This window comes from Xiphophorus couchianus, chromosome 6 (genome assembly GCF_001444195.1).
Source record: "Xiphophorus couchianus chromosome 6, X_couchianus-1.0, whole genome shotgun sequence".
In the NCBI taxonomy this organism is placed as follows: Eukaryota; Metazoa; Chordata; class Actinopteri; order Cyprinodontiformes; family Poeciliidae; genus Xiphophorus; species Xiphophorus couchianus.
This window is the reverse complement of record NC_040233.1, coordinates 17,468,173-17,486,278: the sequence shown is the minus strand read 5'-3', so window position 1 is coordinate 17,486,278 and position 18,106 is coordinate 17,468,173. Positions and strand designations below refer to the sequence as shown.

At 39.1% G+C, this 18,106-nt stretch overlaps 1 protein-coding gene across 2 annotated transcripts in view; it reads right to left on the bottom strand.

Annotated features, from left to right (window-relative positions):
- Positions 1 to 18,106, bottom strand: part of agap3 (ArfGAP with GTPase domain, ankyrin repeat and PH domain 3) — a 143,590-nt gene that overhangs the window by 4,366 nt on the left and 121,118 nt on the right. For both annotated transcript variants that reach the window (XM_028021857.1, XM_028021856.1), the window contains exons 14-17: positions 12,489 to 12,643; positions 11,967 to 12,057; positions 10,723 to 10,945; positions 716 to 971 (exon numbers count right to left, since the gene is read on the bottom strand). In XM_028021857.1, coding sequence (XP_027877658.1) covers positions 716 to 971; positions 10,723 to 10,945; positions 11,967 to 12,057; positions 12,489 to 12,643 — 725 coding nt within the window. The remainder of the gene's footprint in view (positions 1 to 715; positions 972 to 10,722; positions 10,946 to 11,966; positions 12,058 to 12,488; positions 12,644 to 18,106) is intronic.

Genomic DNA, 18,106 nt, shown 5'->3' with positions numbered 1-18,106 from the left:
CAGTCAGAGACTCCAAAAAGACCAGAGGCCGGACTGGATGATCTTGTTCTGGGGCAAAAACACCAATTGCCATTGCTAACCCTAGCCTTATCTTTCAGTCTGAGCTTGAGGTATTTTGAAGAAAACAAAAACAGGCAACAATTTCAGCTTCCAGATGTGCAAAGTTGGTATGAAAACCCTCAAAGACATGCAGCTCCAACTGCAGTAAAAAGTGCTTTGACAAAGTTAGAATTCAAGGGGGAACAGCAGAAAAACAAGCCACATCATAATTCATGTCTTTTTTGTTTCAATTCACAATTATGCACCGATGTGTGCTTGTCAGTAAAACCCCAATGAAATACATAAAAAATTCTTAAAGCAAGTCAAAATATTAAAACATTTAAAGGTTTCAACACTTTTTTATCTAAACTTGAACATTTATAGAAAAATAATTACGACAACAGTCAAATACTCCGTTTTTTTAAGCACACCAACTGCTTTTAGGTGAGAAAGGTGTATATTTTGGAGTAAACAAACAGTGTTCTTAGAACACAAAAACTTGTCCTTTGTTCCTTAGTGTTGGCCTGACCTGCTTTTATTCTAATTCAAACTGGTAACTTTAAAAAAATAAAGAACAATCACATCTTCAGAAGTAAACCAAAAGGTCAATCCAATGCCAACCAATGCTGGACGCCCTTCCCCCCACTCCTCACCAAGCTTAGTTGAGCCTACTCACCCAGATGAGCAGCTGCGTGATGACAACATTGGCCATGGCACACGAGAGGTGCAGCGCAGTGCGTCCATCTCCATCACCGTAAGTCTCATTGACCTCCTCCTTGGTGCCGTGTGCCAGCAACAGCACCACCAGCCTCAAGTCATCCTCCACCACTGCCCGGAGCAGCTGTTGCCCCAGAGGAACATCCGACTGAGGCAGCCCGACCAGGAACAGCTTCTGCTCGTACTTGGCTCTGATCCAGCGCTCCTTCTCCTCCCTGGAGAGGAAAGACAGCGGGGGTTTCAGGTCAGGCAGGGTGAGACATGCCAGACATGCAATCAGCAATTTCACACCTTGGGTAGAGAACTTTCAAAATAATTTAGAGCCTATGATTTAAAGGCAAAGTCATGTACAAATCGAAGTGCGGGGACACACAGGGGAAGCATTACAGTAATTGGCCTATGAGAGTCACTGAAGTATTGTGACATTTCTAAATTATTAGGGCACAGGAAAGTGATTTCACTATCACAGCATACCACACGGGGAAATAATACAGTGAGATCGGATGGAGAGATCAGAGAATGCCAAAGGGCGTGATGCTTTGGGCAGCATTCCAGCCTCCACTGATTACGGCCGTCAGCATAACGGCTCGAGCTCGGCCAGCTTTCTAAAGGTTACACATCTTGAACAGCATGTCTGCTGTAGACAATACAGGAAGGCGGGGGACATATTTTTATCAGCACTGTCGGCTGTCAGTCTGAACCTGTGGATCTCCTCCACAAAAGAGGCAGTGTGTCTCTGGGCCTCAGGCTCCCTTGGGGTAGCTGGGCTCTGAGTCAGATCGATGGGGCTGAATGGCAGCCAGAAAGAGACGGTTGGATGTGGGGCTCCTTCACTCCAGCCTGCAAAGGAGAATGGCGATGGAGAGAAGGCTTCGTCCTCTATCAGCAGGCAGAATTCTATCTTTTGCTTTCCATCTTGACCCCCAATATCATTCTTCGCCCACATACAAACTGTTCAAATCAGAAGAAGACGGAAAAAAAAATCAATATCAATAAGTGAATGACTGAGCATGCCCAGTGTGGTGCTAACCTGGTGACCCTGTCAGTCGGTCTGATAAGGGGAGCAGAAAGAGGCTGTTGTTTGGATTTGTGGGTGAGTGACAGAAAGGAGAAGGTTTGTGTGAATCAGTTAAAGCGGCGACGCTGGCTGGAGTGACAAGGCTCTCGTGGGACTCTTTATCAACGGGCCAAGGCTTAGCAGCATGTACAACCTGACAGTCTCACTCAATTCAATTGTATTTCATCATAATAAAAGGTGAAAATGTACTTGGCTTGAAATTGCTAAAACAACAGATTTGGACCTCCACATTCAAAATAATTTATTGTAACTTTATGTGATAAGCCAACACTCTGGATGGAAAGGAAAATGGTAACTGCTTTTCAATTTTATTTTTAAACTGCGGTGTGCTTTTGTTCTCAGCGTGCCTGAGCTCCTCTACTTTGCAGAATCACTTCAGAAACAGTCAAATTGAATCAAAAGGATCTGTTAACATCCAACAGATTCTCAGGTGAATTTAGGTCTATGCTTTTACTTGGGGGATTCTAATACATGAATATACTTTAATCAAAACCAGGTTGTCTAAAATGTGGCCTATGGTCAGATTATATTCCCCCAATTAGAAGTCAAGCACAGAATTACAGAATTAAGTTTTTTCTGACAACGATGTAAAATATCCACAGCAAAATTTTCAGAAACAACAAACAAACCCCCCAAAAAATGGAGATTAGTACCCATAAAAATGGTGCAAAGTGATGATAATTTAAGTAAACGTTATCCTAATTTCTGTTTTTTTGGGTTGTAAACCTTGTTTGGTCCATTTGACTCCAATGAAATATTATGATCTCTAAATGAATCAGAATACATTTAAATAACCTACTGTCGGTATTTATTTGTTGGAGGACAACATTTTTCAACAACTAAATTATTTAAATACTCAAAATCAGCATAGTAAAAGAAAATTAGTTACTGAAACATGCAGCTGGAATTTTGCATTTTTTTCCATTTTCATAAATGATTGTTTGTGGTCTCCTAAAATGCTGTGTCTGCTGAAACAACAAATAACCTTTGCAGGTGCACCAAATCTTGTCTCCATTTGGATGAAGCCTAAGATCAACACTTATCAGCACCAAGCCCAAATTGAGTAAGTACAAAAGCTGCAAGGGTCATGAAGCAATTTACACCCACTACAAAATAGTTTTAAACTTGTGGCACCTTTGAGAATTTTTGTTGCATTTTGTTTGGGCATGAATAGTAAATGTGGAAGTGAAAGTCTTTTCGCCCAGCACACTAAAAGCAAACCTTTTCTTCCAGAAGATAGCATTATTCGGAACTACAATACATCCCTAATAGTGGGCAATTGCAGTTGCTCAGAGTTTTATGGCGTAAGACCTCCATCAATTCCAACTCAGTCATTATGTGTGGACAAGCCTGTTAGCAAATCAATTGCCGTTAGAGCCAGTGGACTGCTCAGAACAGGAAGGGGCCGTCCTGCCCCTCCACTCTTATTTCTTTGTAAACATGTTTGTTTTACAAATTCAGGACAGTCTGAGAACTGTAGGTAGGTCTCAGGACGATATGTACAACTTTTTAAAAATCTAAGTACGGTGACAAATAAGTAGGGTTGATGTGTGCAGTTTGTTTCGGAAAAGTCGACCATGAATAACACGATGAATCTGTAGAGCCCAGTGAATTGATATGAGCTAAATGAGGCATAACGTTAGCACCAAGATGTGAAACAAAAAGGCAGAGAAAAGCCATTAAGAAGACGTCAACATCTCAGAAAGGAGCCCGGAGGACACTTTGTTAGCCTTCACAACAAAATCAGCCCTAAAGACCTGCAGGAAAGGTCTCATTCACAGCTGATCCTGAGCTTTAAATTCAACAAATTCACAGTCCTTTCTAGAAACTTAACCCAATAAAGGAGCATGAGGGATAAAAGCAAAAGTAAGTAAAAATTCCCTAGCTGCAGCCAAAGAAAGAACGTGAAAGGAAGTAAAATGGTAATCCCGCCTCTGTCTTTTGTTTGGAACAGAGCAACAATCCAAACAGAGGTAGGGTTTAAACAGTCAGGGGGTAACCGAGACTCTTGAATAGGACATTTCCTCACTACAGGAGGAAGAAAAATAAAATCAGCAGATTTAGCATGTCAAAGTGCCGGGACAAAGTAGGAGGGGAGGCGGAGAGGGGAAAGGAGAGTGAATTCACACAGCATGGGGGAACATTCAGGAAATTGAGCTGATGGCTAGTCCTACATATACAACACACACACAGGTTTTTTAAGCTAATAGGCACCAATTTCCCCACCCAGCCCTGAGCACATACTTGTTTTAAATTTCTCTGTTACTTGGGGGATAAAAAGGTGGTTTCAAGTTCCTAGTAAAGACGTGTGTTGCCCCTCTCTTTTAATTACAATCACACAACATTCACCGCAAACCTCAGCTGTCTTTCAGTCATCTTGCATCATAAACATAGATTAACTTTCACTCACTTTGATGTGTATGAAATTCTGGGCCAACATCAACAATGCTCCCTGAGTTTAAAGTGGAAATGAGGTTCCTGTCCTGAGCTGGTGTCCCTTTTCATTTGCCTATGCAGAGTCTGGTGAGTTAAAGGCAGCTTTAACAGTAGAGAAAAGGTTTCTATTATAATTCTATTAGAGCTCTGTCCCTCCAACTCTATGCTGAGCAATGCATTCTGACCCTGACTTAATTAAGTGGCAAATGGCAGAATGATTCTCCTAAACCCAGCCCATGGAGTCAAGAACACATGACTGAATTCAAATAAAGAGGAACAAACAAGGATAATTAGTCAAGCCTGAAAGACAAAGATGAACAGAAATTTATAGGAAGGGAATAGAAACTGAGACGGAGTAGGAGGAGCAAGAGATGCCACAAAATGACCAATCTAAGTGCCTGTAATAAAGGTGCATTGGTCCATATAGGAAGAGGAGGATGTCCGTCTCAGTACTCGCCCATCTTTCAAACTCACACTGAGTGCTTCACAACTATCAAAGCTTCTCTAGCTCCTCCTCCTTCTTCTTCACGAGCCTCCACATTCACTGTGGATACATCAAATAAATGCTTTGAAAGGGAAAGAAATGGCGTTGGTGGTGAAAGGGGCGATGGGAGTTGGTCCAGGGGTGGGGGAGAAGGCTGTGGTTGGACCAGCTTGAACAGACTTTGCAGTGGGGGTGGAGGACTTCTATAGAACTGGTTCCCATGCAGCCAGGAGCTCCACTTCCACAGACCACGGGGAGGGAAGAGCAGAGAGTGAGGAAGAGCAGTAGAAAGACAAGAAGGGAGGGTGAGAGGGGAATGACAGAGATTGAGAAAAAAAAAAAAACACAGACAACAGAAGGAAAAAGCTGGGGCCCCAAAGCATCAAAGGTTGCTAAGGGCGAGAAATGAAGGAGCAACACAGTAAACGCTCCACTAAGAGTGCTAAATAAGGCCTCCCATGGTCCAGTGGGTAACAGTGCAGACCAGCTTTGCGCTGCTCTGAGAATACCAGCTCCAAAAAGAATGAAGACAAATATTTTTACAAGTTCAGTCGATGCTCCTTGCCCGTCTCTCTTCCATGGTGCAGCCCGAACAGATGACCAGAACTCAAAAGGTTTGTTGAGCTCTATAGAATTGCCAGCGGGAGAGCATCTGGGTGCCAAAAGGCAGGCAGAGGGATGAGTTGAATATATTGTGACATTAATGAGGTTGTCAGACCCCTCATGATGGAGTGGCTCTGTTTTTGTGCCAGCAAGACTAACACTCTTAAACGCTCATGCTGTTAACCCCTGCTGAACCCTTGCCTCACATACAAAGCTGAGGGGACGATAACACATGGCCTGCTGAAGTGTGTGGACTGCTTCATGTAGTCCTGCACATATGAAGCGACAGATTTAAATCCTTTGTTTTTTTAAATATTTTTATTTATTTTAATTTCCAAACATTATTGAGACTACATACACCAACCACCTAATTAGGAACACCTTGCCATCAAGTTGAAGCCCTTTTGTTTTCAGATCTGCCCAAAATCCAGGAGGCACAGATTCAACAGAGCGTTAGAAATGTTTCTCAGTGGTTTTGGTTCATACTAACATAGTTGGTACAGCTTTGTTGGCTGCACATCCATGTCCATCTCCTGTTCCAACACATCCATGAGGTGATCAACTGGATTGAGATCTGGTGAGTGTATGGGCCATTGGAGAACATAGAACTCAATGTCATCTTCAGAAAAGCAGTTTGAGATCATCTGAGATTGTTTCTGGAATCATCCACCAGAAGATGGGTACACTGTAGTGATAAAGGCATAGATATGTTCAGCAAAATTACTTAGGAAGGCAATGGCATTCAATTGATAATCGTCTGGTTCTAAGGAGTCCAAGGTGTGCCAAGAAAACATCCCTAACTATTTTTCCAGTCAGTTACCATCCAATTTTATTGAACCAGAGTGAATTGTAGCCTCAGTTTCCTGTTTGTTGCTGAAAAGAGTGGCACCAAGTTTGGTCTCCTTCCATCTGCTTCAGTTATTCTGTACACACTGGCTGTAATAAGAAATTATCTGTGGTACTGTTGTCTTTCCATTTAACCAGTTTGACTATTCTCCTCTGACCTCTGACATCAAACAAGGCATTTTTGTCCACTCAGCAACCGCTCTCTAGATGTGCATAGAATGCTCTGTTTTTCAGAGCATTCTGAAAAACAGAGCATTCTATGTAAACCCAAGAGCCCTACCATGTAGGACAGTAGAAAGACAGTTTCTAAAACACTCAGACTAGCCTGTCTGGCACAAACAACCACAAGACATTCACTAAGTAATTTAATTGATTTACTTTTTTACCATTCTGATGCTAAGTTTAAATTCAACAACTCATTTAGGAGTTTTGGTGAGTATAAATTGCATGGCTCAGTATGTCTATGCTGTATAACAAAGCAGTCCCTTCTTTCCGTCCACCTGGCCCTGAAATCCAGTGGCATATTGGCAATTAGCAACCAAGGTGCTACTTCTCCCACACAGGGATAATTACTGACCTGTGGCTTTCATTTAGAAAGAGAAAGCGGACAGAGGACATAGGAAGACTCAGTCATTCATTTGTCTTAATTAATTAGTCTTCCTCCACCAGGGTTCCTGGTGAGGCCAACTACTCTAAAAAGTCCTGCCGCTTCAACGTTTCAACGGCTTCAACGGTACAACCGCTTCAACGGTTGTATCCTGTGAACAGCCTGGAAGCTCTGTCCGATGTTCAGGGGCAACCATGAACAGCAGAAGTTACTGTAGATAACTCTTGCAGATGCTTTTGTGTTGACAGGACTTCCTTTGCAAACAGCACAACTGGACAATGGGAGAGCTGGAGAAGAATGGGTTAAAGCAGACAGAGGGACCAGGTTTGGAGAGGTTAGTGGTGTGATTCATTTTTATTACCACGCAGCCCCTGCAGGCGGCAGGAGTGGCAAATTATTTCTGAAACAAAGTGGAGGGCTCTCATCAGAGCTATTACCCGCCTGTGGCCGAAGGCAGCGCAGAGCCCACAGAGGGTGACAGTGAGAGGTCTCCCATCAATGAGGGATAGCCGTCCACATCCGTCCACGCTCCAGGATACCCCCCTCCCCAAATGAGAACTGGTGTCTGTGCTTCTGTGCGTGTGTTTCATTTTGTGCAAGAGGAAGATAAAGGTAAAGCTAACTGTTGGACCACTCCCATAATATCCATCAAAATAATATCCAGTATTGTTTTTGTCACAAACCTGCCAAGCAATTAGAGGTGACGTGCAAAACACAATGACTTGCGGGTGCTAATTAAACGAACAGCTCCCATGTAATATGCTGACTGCAGAGATGAGCGATGACAAAGTACTAACAAGTTCATCATTCCAGATTCAGCTGAAACATAGCCAGATTAACCTTCTTCTGAAATGACCCTACCTTGCATTTCTCTAAAAATAAAACTAATCAGTAAGTAAATGTTCATTTATTAATTAAGGAAACTAAGAGGAACATTTTGCTTGTCTGGTTATACAAAACCCACTGTTAGTTTCTGGGTTTGAGTTACAATAAAAAAATAAAAAGTAAAGTAAAAATAAGAAAACAGCAATTTTTCTTACAAGTGAAGTAAGCAGTGTAAGTGTTTTCAGAATAATCTAATTGCTTTCAGCATGAGCGTTAATCTGGTGGAGTAAGTGTAAACTATCATCAGCTCAGAAAAATATGTTGAGTGTTTTAAAAAACTGATGCCCCGAATCCTATAAAGTTGACTCACAAAGAGATCTTATTTAACTAGCTTCAATATAACAAGAAGCCTCACCCACATTTAAGTACCTTTGGATGGCAGCATTTTTGGTATCCAGCTGAAAAAAAGTTAACAATGGACACTCATGGAGTTTATTAGTTAATTAAACCATGTAAACACAGTTTATTAAAACAGGTGGTCAGTTCACACATGCAAATATTTTTCAAACAACTTTCCCATCGTGAAGCATATAGTCATCCTAATGTTCAACTATAATTCAGCAGCTGTTCTGATCTGCGTATAACAAATTTACATACCGAGTTCCTAAGATCTTGAATATCATAAGCCAAATCAATCTTGTGGATGAGCGCCTTTAAGTTAAATCTCAAAAATGCAAGAGGTAAAACTAGTCTTGCAGGAGACATTCAATCAGACACCAAGTTGATATTCAGGTAGTTACTGAATCGTTTAGATTAGGTGTCACTAATGTTTAGTCAGAGTCAGTAGCCATACAAAGCCTGCCTATGTGTCAAGACAAAGCTGCTTTGTGTCACCAGTTTGACACAATTAAAATCCTCGCTTTTATGGTGAACTGCAGTTAAAAGAAAAAAAAAGCACAAGAAGAAAAAAAAAATCAATCAGCTGGAATTTATTCATCCTACTTGATATATACCTGATTTTATGAAGGACAAAACCATCAACATCTCACCAACCAGTGGCAAAGTAAGATATTTAAAGTGATATTCTTGGTCTAAAGATTAGTTATCCAGCAAATGAGATTTATTGTTTGACAGCAAAAGCTAATGGAGATGTTGCTGCGGGACAGGATCGGATTTTTTTTAGACAGTGAAGAACCTTCCTGCCTGCGGTGACGTGGGACTGACAGTGGTAGGGAGAGGAATCAACATCAATAATCTTTCATCAAGTCCACAGTGCAGCACTTCAACACAGAAAGGACTCAATAAACAACTGTAGGCCATCGTTCAGGTCTGAACTGACCAGAGAGTGGAGGATAAATTTGAGCAGTTTGCAAGCAGCGGATAAATAAAACATCACTTTAAGTGAAGCGTTTTTGTATCTACAAATGGTCGAGATGTCACCAGAAAAGTCTCATGATTGAAGATACAACACACTCCTTGATATTTCAGTCTTAAGCAGAACATTTCTGCAACAACGCATAAGCCTGTAACTTATGCGTTGTTCATCAAACTACGTGCTCTCAACTTATGCAGATATAGATAGAAAATTCTTGGTTTTGACGCATTTAATAAATACAGGGAAAAAAATTAAGGCTGCTATAGAGAAATTATGTGATTAGTGAAAACTGAGGTGATAACCTCAACCAAATTTTTCATGCTTTTTCCTTTCTTTTCCATTATTAAAATGACATTTTCTGTAGGTTTTAGCATCTTAGTCAGTACAAATGTACACATGAGATTATTAGAGACCATTCAACATGCCAAATATATTGTTGGCATTAAGACTCTGATTGCATAGAATTTGAAATATTTGAAATCTTGTCAAATTAAAATATTTTCTAAAAATAATAAAGCTGTAAATAAATTATGCTGATTATCTTGTGGTAGATCCTGATTTCTAGTCAACTGATTGGCACATCTCTAGAGTCAGCTAGAAACAAAAACAAAAATACAATAAAAGAGAAAAACAACTTGATTGATGCAACGTCAGTTAAATCCAAATATAATCCTGATAATCTTGCTCATACGCAAACCCAATGGTATATAAACAAATTAAATTGTAAAAAAAAAAAAAAAAAAACTCTTCCTGTAGCTGTACTTGCACAATTGCAAGCATTAGTATAAAAAACCCCAACCTTTTTCTGCTTTTTCTCTTCTCTTAGCAAAGTTACAAAGCTCAACTGCCATCAGCTAGACCCTGTAGACAATCTTTGTTGCGACAGACAGAGTGATGACCCAGGTCTGTGTGATGGATATATGACATTGTGGTTTGGGACCTGGGGGCCTGGCTGTTTGGGTGGGGTTTAGCCATCATGGTGTGCTTAATTACCTGCACCGCCACACAACAGACCATTAGTCAGACTGGGACGATGGGTCTCAACAGTCAACAAGAGATAACAATCCTCTTACCAGATTGTTATCTGGGTACCTTAGAGGAAGGGAAACTGTGGACAGAAATATATTCAGAAACAGAAAAACCTTTGGTTAAGATGCAAGAATTAAAGGAAATATTTTTGCCAATTATGATGAGAAATCTCAATGCTCTTATAAACAAACGTGTTGTTTGCTCATTAGTACGCATATTTTTAAAAACTTCCCATGGTAAGAACTCTTATGTTAAGCCACAACCCTGACTTTCATTAGGCAACTGCAAAACAGTGTCAGACATGCCACTGCATTTCATGGAGTTTTATTTTCAAGCTGCTAAAGTGAACAGAGAAAGAAGACTGTAGCAGAAACATTAGATTTATAAAAAGAGAGCAGTAGGTACGGTGAAGGATAAAATCTCTGACATAACAGACATTGTGATCAGTGTGTATGAGAAGAACTGAAGCTCAAGACATAAAATAATGTGTTTTTGACTCAGTGGGCTGACATTTATGGCCCCCTGGTGATTCTTATGGCGCATTTGGTGGTGTGAACTGCCTCCGCTGAAATGTGGGTAGCTAATAAATGGCGGCTAATGGAGAGAAGACTCTCATGCCTTCTCCTCCTATAATCTCTGCACGCTTCATTAAGCATCACCTTTATTTGCAGAATCGTGCTAACCTGGTGCTGTCGCTCCCTGGCTTTGTGTATCCCTCCAAACAGCCCTCCCATACGCTGTTGGCCATGGTGTTGCCGATTGCTGTCATCACCATGCTCAGCTCCACCGGCCAGTCGTCCAGGTCCAGAGAACGCACGCGGGACAGGTGGGTGCCCAGGTTCCTGTGAATGCCTGAGCACTCAATGCACATCAAGGCACCCAGGTTCAAACTGGCCCAATCTGGGTCTACAGGATAGAAAAATCAGAAATCCTTAGAACAGGTCAGAAAGAGTTAGAATTTTTAATTGAGAGTATCTATGATTTATTTTTTTTAGGTTTGCTCATACATTAGGTCATCAGTTGTGACCCTGTTTCTTAAGACTAGAAGGAGCTCCATCTCCTTCTGCACAGACAGTTGTTGTAAAACATACAACTTAATCAGACTTCACTGAAACTCCTCCATAGGATGGAATAAGAAATGATACCAATATTAACCTATGCTATATAATTATCCTAATGTCAGTAGGTTGTTAATGACTTTAGTTCATAGTATTAAGCCAAGATTGGGTTTGCAAAAGTAACCCAAGTTAGACTGTTTTATATCCAACAATTCTTTTCTATTGATTACTGCCTTCTTTCAGTTAAACTGTGAAATAAATAAATCTTGCAAAATGAAAATCCACCTTTGTTAATATGTAAGATAATGCCATTAATGGCACATTCCCTTTTAGGGGAAACTGTAAAGCATCTTCCTAGCAGCCAGCTTTGCACAGATAAAAGTCAGAACAGCAAAAATAAAAATATTTTTTAAAAATGACACATTTAAGCTAAAACAGCAGAAAAGACACATCCTCTAACTGAATCTTTTACAGCTATATTGTTGACCAATATGACTGGAAATTGCTGAGTTCGGCTTAAATTAAGCCAAGTGCGTAAAAATAAATTCTAATGATGGACTTAGCTTAATGTGTTAGATAAATTCTTTCCTTTTTAAAACCTCAGTTACAATATTTTTTGCATTTACTATTTACTTTACAATCAAAAAACTAAAGTGAAACAATTTTTTGTATTTTCTTTTTACGTTTTTACAGCACAACTTGATACAGATTTGTTACAGCTAAAGCAAAAGCCAAAGTTTCTAGGAAAAAGTAAGCAAACTGTTTTTATTCTTTATTTTGACTGTAGTTGTATTAGTCTAGAATGTTAATGTAATATTGAATCTTCTTTGTAATATCCATATTTTGTAGATATGCAGAGATATACTCACTGGGTGCATCACAGTCCACACAGAAGCTGTTCCCCCTCACGTTCCGTATGGACTGAATGGCCATTGCATCACTTTGGCTGCCTAACCGAGACTGTGAGAAATCAAGGAGAAAATAAGTCAACAGGAACTAATTGTTCCAGTGTGGGGGAACAGAAGGCAAACAATTACAGCTGGACAACTGACAAGGAGGTGATAGGAGCTTCAATGGCTCGGGCGAAATGTGAAACAGAGAGAATATGAATATGTTAATGAGGCTGTGTTTCCCCATGTAGGCCGACACTAGCTGTGTTATCCCTCTGATGTCTGTCAGTTTTAATAAGAGACTCCCCATACTGCGGCACACCTATTTGACTACCTCCCACATGCCATAGCTTCACGCTGGTGAGGTGGGGAAGGGGCACTGGGAGGTCGGAGGATGAAGAAAAAGAGGAATGTAAATGAAGCAGAAGAATAGTAGGATGACAGCAGTTAGATCTTATGCATGTCTTCTTATTGCTCCTTATGTTTCCTGACCTACTGTACCTTGTTCTTGATGCTCTCACAGGACTGTAGGCTGGCAAAGATCTGGCTCTCTATTGCTTGCACCCATAGCTCCCTCTCCTCATATGTAGATGCTTCGAAGTTCCACGTCTGGCCCGTCAATGACACAATGATGAACTCAAAGGAATCTTCTTGCTCTGAAAATAAAAAGTATGATAGCTTAACATAACAATGCAAAAAACTAAGTTAGTGTTGTTTATCTTTCATCTGAACATATTTCTGAAACAGTATACTTAGGCTCCTAAATAAACAATCACCACCTGGCGCCCCACTGATTGTTCACATTGGAAGACAGGAGAAATATGCATTTCATTCTATCATGAAACTGACACTCCAAATCACCACCAAATGTCAAGGGTTTAGAAACTTTAATGAATGTTTAAGACTAATACATTTTTCCACTGTCTATACCCGCCTGTCCTTTCAGGGCCACAAGAGGGGAGAGGTAACAAGTGTTGGTCTTTGTCTTCAGCAGTTATTGGATGAGAGGTTGGATACACCCTGGATGGGTTGCCAGTTCATCACACGGCAACACAGAGAAACAGTGATACCCAACGGCAATTTAGAGTCATCACTTATCCTAACAGTTATGTTTTTGGACTGTGGGATGATGCCAGAGAACCCGGACCTGGAAACTCCCAGGACCCTCATGCTGCCAGGCAACATTGCTACCAAAAAAATGCTTACCAAGCAGGGTTATTTATTGATGAAATGGACTGAGACATGTTGCTGTTGACTTGTGTAGCTTGGTAACTGAGCACAAGAATTAAAAAATCTCAAGTTTTCTGACTTTTTGCTAAAACACCCTCTAATGGTGACAGAGACAATTTCAAGATCTGAGCTCTGACATCTAAGACAAATCAGATGCAGCATTGATTCATCACCCAGTATTAGTTCTTGTTATCACTTCAGTCACTGCATTTATGGCACTATTTTACCAGATGTTTTAGTTCTTCCTGTTTTATCTAGAAGAAAAAGGGTTACTTATAATCTGTTTTGAATATACATAAAAACACTGGTGCTCAGCTGGACTTTAAACACATGAAAAATGTGTGAGATAAAAATTTTCCATTACTAGAGACAAATCATTTGACCACTGTCAAACAGATTGTGGTGAAGTACCAGGAAGTTTTGGCTTCCAACAACGTCAGAAAAATGTCCTGTTATGCTATAACATGTTTTGATGGGCTGTGAGAAAGTGTGCATGAATTAGTGAATGGGACAGGTTTGTAGAGAGTAAAAAACCGTGGTCCTCATTTATCAAACATGCACAAAATGGGACTATGTTAATTTTTAAACAAATCTGGGGAGTTATGTTTCCAAACCCAAAACAGTGTGGAATGGGGATGTGTCGATCTGAACATAAGCAATAATGCCTGAGAAAGTGGGTGACATTTTTTTGCACAGTATTGCACTGGATAGTGTGACTAAATTTGGTTCTCTGCCACCGGATTACTTGCTTGATGAACCTGATTGCTCATAGGCTCGGTTTGGTTCACTTAAACACAGTTTGCTTTTTCTGCAAAGATTTTTATGTCCAAACTGAGGTTCTAATTAACTAACTATAGGTGTCCCCAAATCCTTTGGACTTTACTTTTTCTTTTCTCATTGTATTCTTCAATTCATTCATTTAAATAGACTTCAACCCCTGGTTCCTTTCTGTGTGACTAAGATTTATGAAAATGTCACCTGATGTTTTCTGTGAGGAGTTGTGACACAACATATGTTCCAACACATGCTGTTTAGCAGCAATTCATTAACTCCGTACAGTACAATGTGACTTGTGTAACGTCTCTGGTCTCTGCACATGCTTGAGCTCATTGCCAAATGATTTGTAATTACCTAATTATGTCTATGCAAATAGTATTCTCATTTGCATAAACCACGTTTGGAGGACTGGAGGCAAACGCACACAAGAGGTACATGTTTTCCACGGAAGCTTTTATCCACTTTGTCAACATCACATTTCTGTTGATTTGCATCTTGAATGCTTCGTTTTTAACGGTCAAACTGTCGATTGAACTAATTATTAAAATTACATAAACACTTGCAGTACTGCATATCACTCTAAAATTTCTGACATTAAATTAGCAGTGCATGCCTAATAAAACATCTGCAATAACATGATGTTGTGGTGTTAGACAAATCATCCGACTGAAGATATTATATTTACAATCAATTTACACTCCTTGCTGTGTGACAGTCCTTTGCTGCTTAATGACAGATGTGCGATGGATGCCACTAATGTTGCAATCTCTGTGCTGCAGCAGAGGGGCCATTTCTTCAGGACTAAAGCAATAATGCAATTAGCTTGAAACCAACTTCAATTATCTGATTTAGTTTGTGGTATCGACTCCAGGTCACAGAGAATCAATAAAGACTTGAAGCCTCTTTATTTAGACTTACAGCACAAAAAGTGCGTGTGTGAATGTGTTGGGGGGTGTGTGCGTGTGTGTGATATTTTAAAATACTGATCATAGCAGAAGGATTCCAAAGAAAAAGGGGTTAACTTCAGGCACTTCAAAGGCAGAAAAAATAGAGCAGCAGAGAACAACACAAAGACAAAAAATAAAAAATAAAATAAAAAAAGATTAATTGTGATACAGATAATCGAATTTCATTTTTTCTTCTCTAATATACCTTCAGGTACAATAACTAATGCGTTTGATTAGAATTTGTGATTCCGAATGTTGTTGTACTTGTGCTCTCATTGCTGTGAAAACCTGAACAAAGCTAATTATTCTGTTGGCTGACCAGGCAATAAATTGGAGGCATTAACACACTTTCATTATGGAGATTAAAAAAGCGTCGGATGGCTGGTTTCTTAAACTGATGCGTACACAGAGGATTGCAAATCTAGTGCTCTATGTATAATGATGTACGTTAGAAACATGAAATATACAGAATCAGATGTGACTAAACATGGATGGGTGCCTAATATGAAGGTACATTTTGGTTTTAAAAACTCAATTTTCATATGGTTTTACTGTGTGAATTATTTTAAATCAAAAGTCAGTGAGAGCTCCCTCCAGAGCTATCTACCAGAACATAGTAACCCTGTCAAACTGTTGCTGGGTACTGTCCATCAGCTGGCTGAAAGAAAGGAATTCCTCAAAATGATTCTACTTGTTAAAAATAAAGACAAATTGTTGGTGAATACTTCCAGTCATGAAATATTCAACTTTCTATGACTGTAACTATGTATTTTACCAGGTCATGGTTAAGATGCAAAAAGGAGCAACACTCTATACTATTTTTAAGATGTGCAGTTCAGAATCATAATGTCCTATGTTTGTTTAAATTGTTTTAATAGGTATTTAGACCTGACACATAATCAGTCATCAAACACAAAGAATTAGCAAGACTGTAAAATTAACAACCAGGGTCCAACTAACTAAGCTCTGAAATCTCAAACTGAATGCTCTAGAAAATATGTACTACTAAATTTAACTGGTCGAAATTATATTTTCATTTTGATTTTCCACCACTGAATTTTTAAGCAACAATGTTACATCATTTTTCAGCACTGATAATTCACAGGTTGACACTGATTTTTTCAGCTCGTGCGTCTTTGATCACTTAGGGACATTCACAGTACATAGTGCATTCACCTTTCAGCTCAAGATGGTCATGGAAGTTTTATGTCTGAAGAAAGAAAACAAATTAAAAAAAGAAGCAACAGGGCTTATCATACATAATGCACGTCAGAGGCAACAGGACAGGATCTGAATGTCAAAGCTCTGAACCCTCTCACTCTTCATTTGAGTGTCAGTGTTTCAAAATCAATGTAGTTGTGGATGATAAATATCACCAGTGCTAATCTTAGTCATTTGTTTGCTTTAAATAAAATCAGTTATATCAAATTATGCATTTCTATATGTGTTATGCACTCCAATGTGTTTATTTAATTTCTTTTAAAGGCACAAAACAGAAAAATTGTGGTACGTTTGTTGAAGATAATTAGAATCCCATATGGATCAATGTGGATTGATTTTATCAGTCTATATAGCAATATATGTATTAAACACACAAACAAAACTACCTAATCCTAATCCACAGTTAATGTATATTTTTAGCAAACAATCCTTTTCCCAGCAAGAAGTCTTAGCACTAATAAGCTGCCAAAGTTACTGTGCTAGGAAAATTGTATGATGGTGCTTCTGCTATTACTGTTGTTGCAGCTAGCATGAGCATAGCCATTGAACAATCAACTGGTCACATTGACCTAAACATTAACCTGCTGACCACATCTACATCATACAGTGATCAACAAGTTCTTGCTAATTAGCAATAAATTAGCACTGTTCTATCAGTGGGAGGATGTGTAGGAACATGTTTTAAAGTCAGTAGAAGTTCAGGGTGAAGAATGAAAAGTGTAATTTTCCTCAATTAACCTGGCATTAAGATAAAATTACAGCATAATGGCCACATTGTTGCAAAGAGGAGAGGAGCGGGTTCTGATACACATTTCTGTCCAACCATCACATGGATCATAAATTTTTTCACCATCTCCTCTAAGTATATTGTTCATCTTCTCCTTTATTGCTTATTGGCATAAAACAACTGCATTGTAACAGGCAAATTATATTTTAAGACACAAAAGGGCTTTTGCTACCATTATATATTTGCAGTTGGATAAAGCGTGTCGAATTAAGTAGTTAAAAACAAACTTTGTCACACAATATGTATTTCTAGTGTATATTTATTTACCATTTTTATCTCTGACGAATTTCAAAGAAATAGGGATATTGCTACCCACTGTATTTATCTTAATTGCTTCTTTGGTATGCTTGTTGAAGATAATTAGAATCTTGACTAATTAAAACCTCATATATATATTCAATATAAACTGTTTACTTTACGAAATATTTTACTTCTACTCTTCTTGTCAGCAATGTCAAGATCAACCAATGAAATAATATTTAGTGGGCACTGAGGTGACAGTATTTTTACATTTGTACTTTAGGCTTTGTCTTACTAGCTATTTATGATGACATAGACATGACAGTTAACTTCATCAAGTAATGTCAACCTTTTAAAAACATATGTAAGAATTCCTTTATTCTTAATTTTATTTGAATAAAATAAATTTGATAACTCTGCCTCTTGCCGCTTTGGATAGGTGGATGACTGGCTTACAAAGTCTGCTACACATTTTACTCGGTTACAGAAAAGACAATTTCAACTATTTAAAGTTTGCAAAAACATGGATAGTCATTAAGTAAAACAAAAGGAGCACCTATTGCTCTCATTAAGACAGTATTGACTGCAGTTTTGGCTACTTGAGCAGATAGGTCAGGAAACCACAAGTTCAAGTATCAAAATCAGATTATCAATAAATAAATGTAACATATATCATCAGATATAATGAAAAAAGGGGCAATGAAAATAATCAAATGATTTTTTTTTTTTTTTAAATAAAAGCTGTCTAATTTGCGCCTACATACAGGAAACTTGTATCTCTCCAATCACTTAATGGCTGTCGGTAAATGTGATGTGTTTGTTTGACCCACAAAACTGACCGGAACATGAAAGAGCAGCAGCTGACCTGAGGATGTTGATTCCTCTTTTACGTTGCAAGTGCAGCAGATGCACCACAG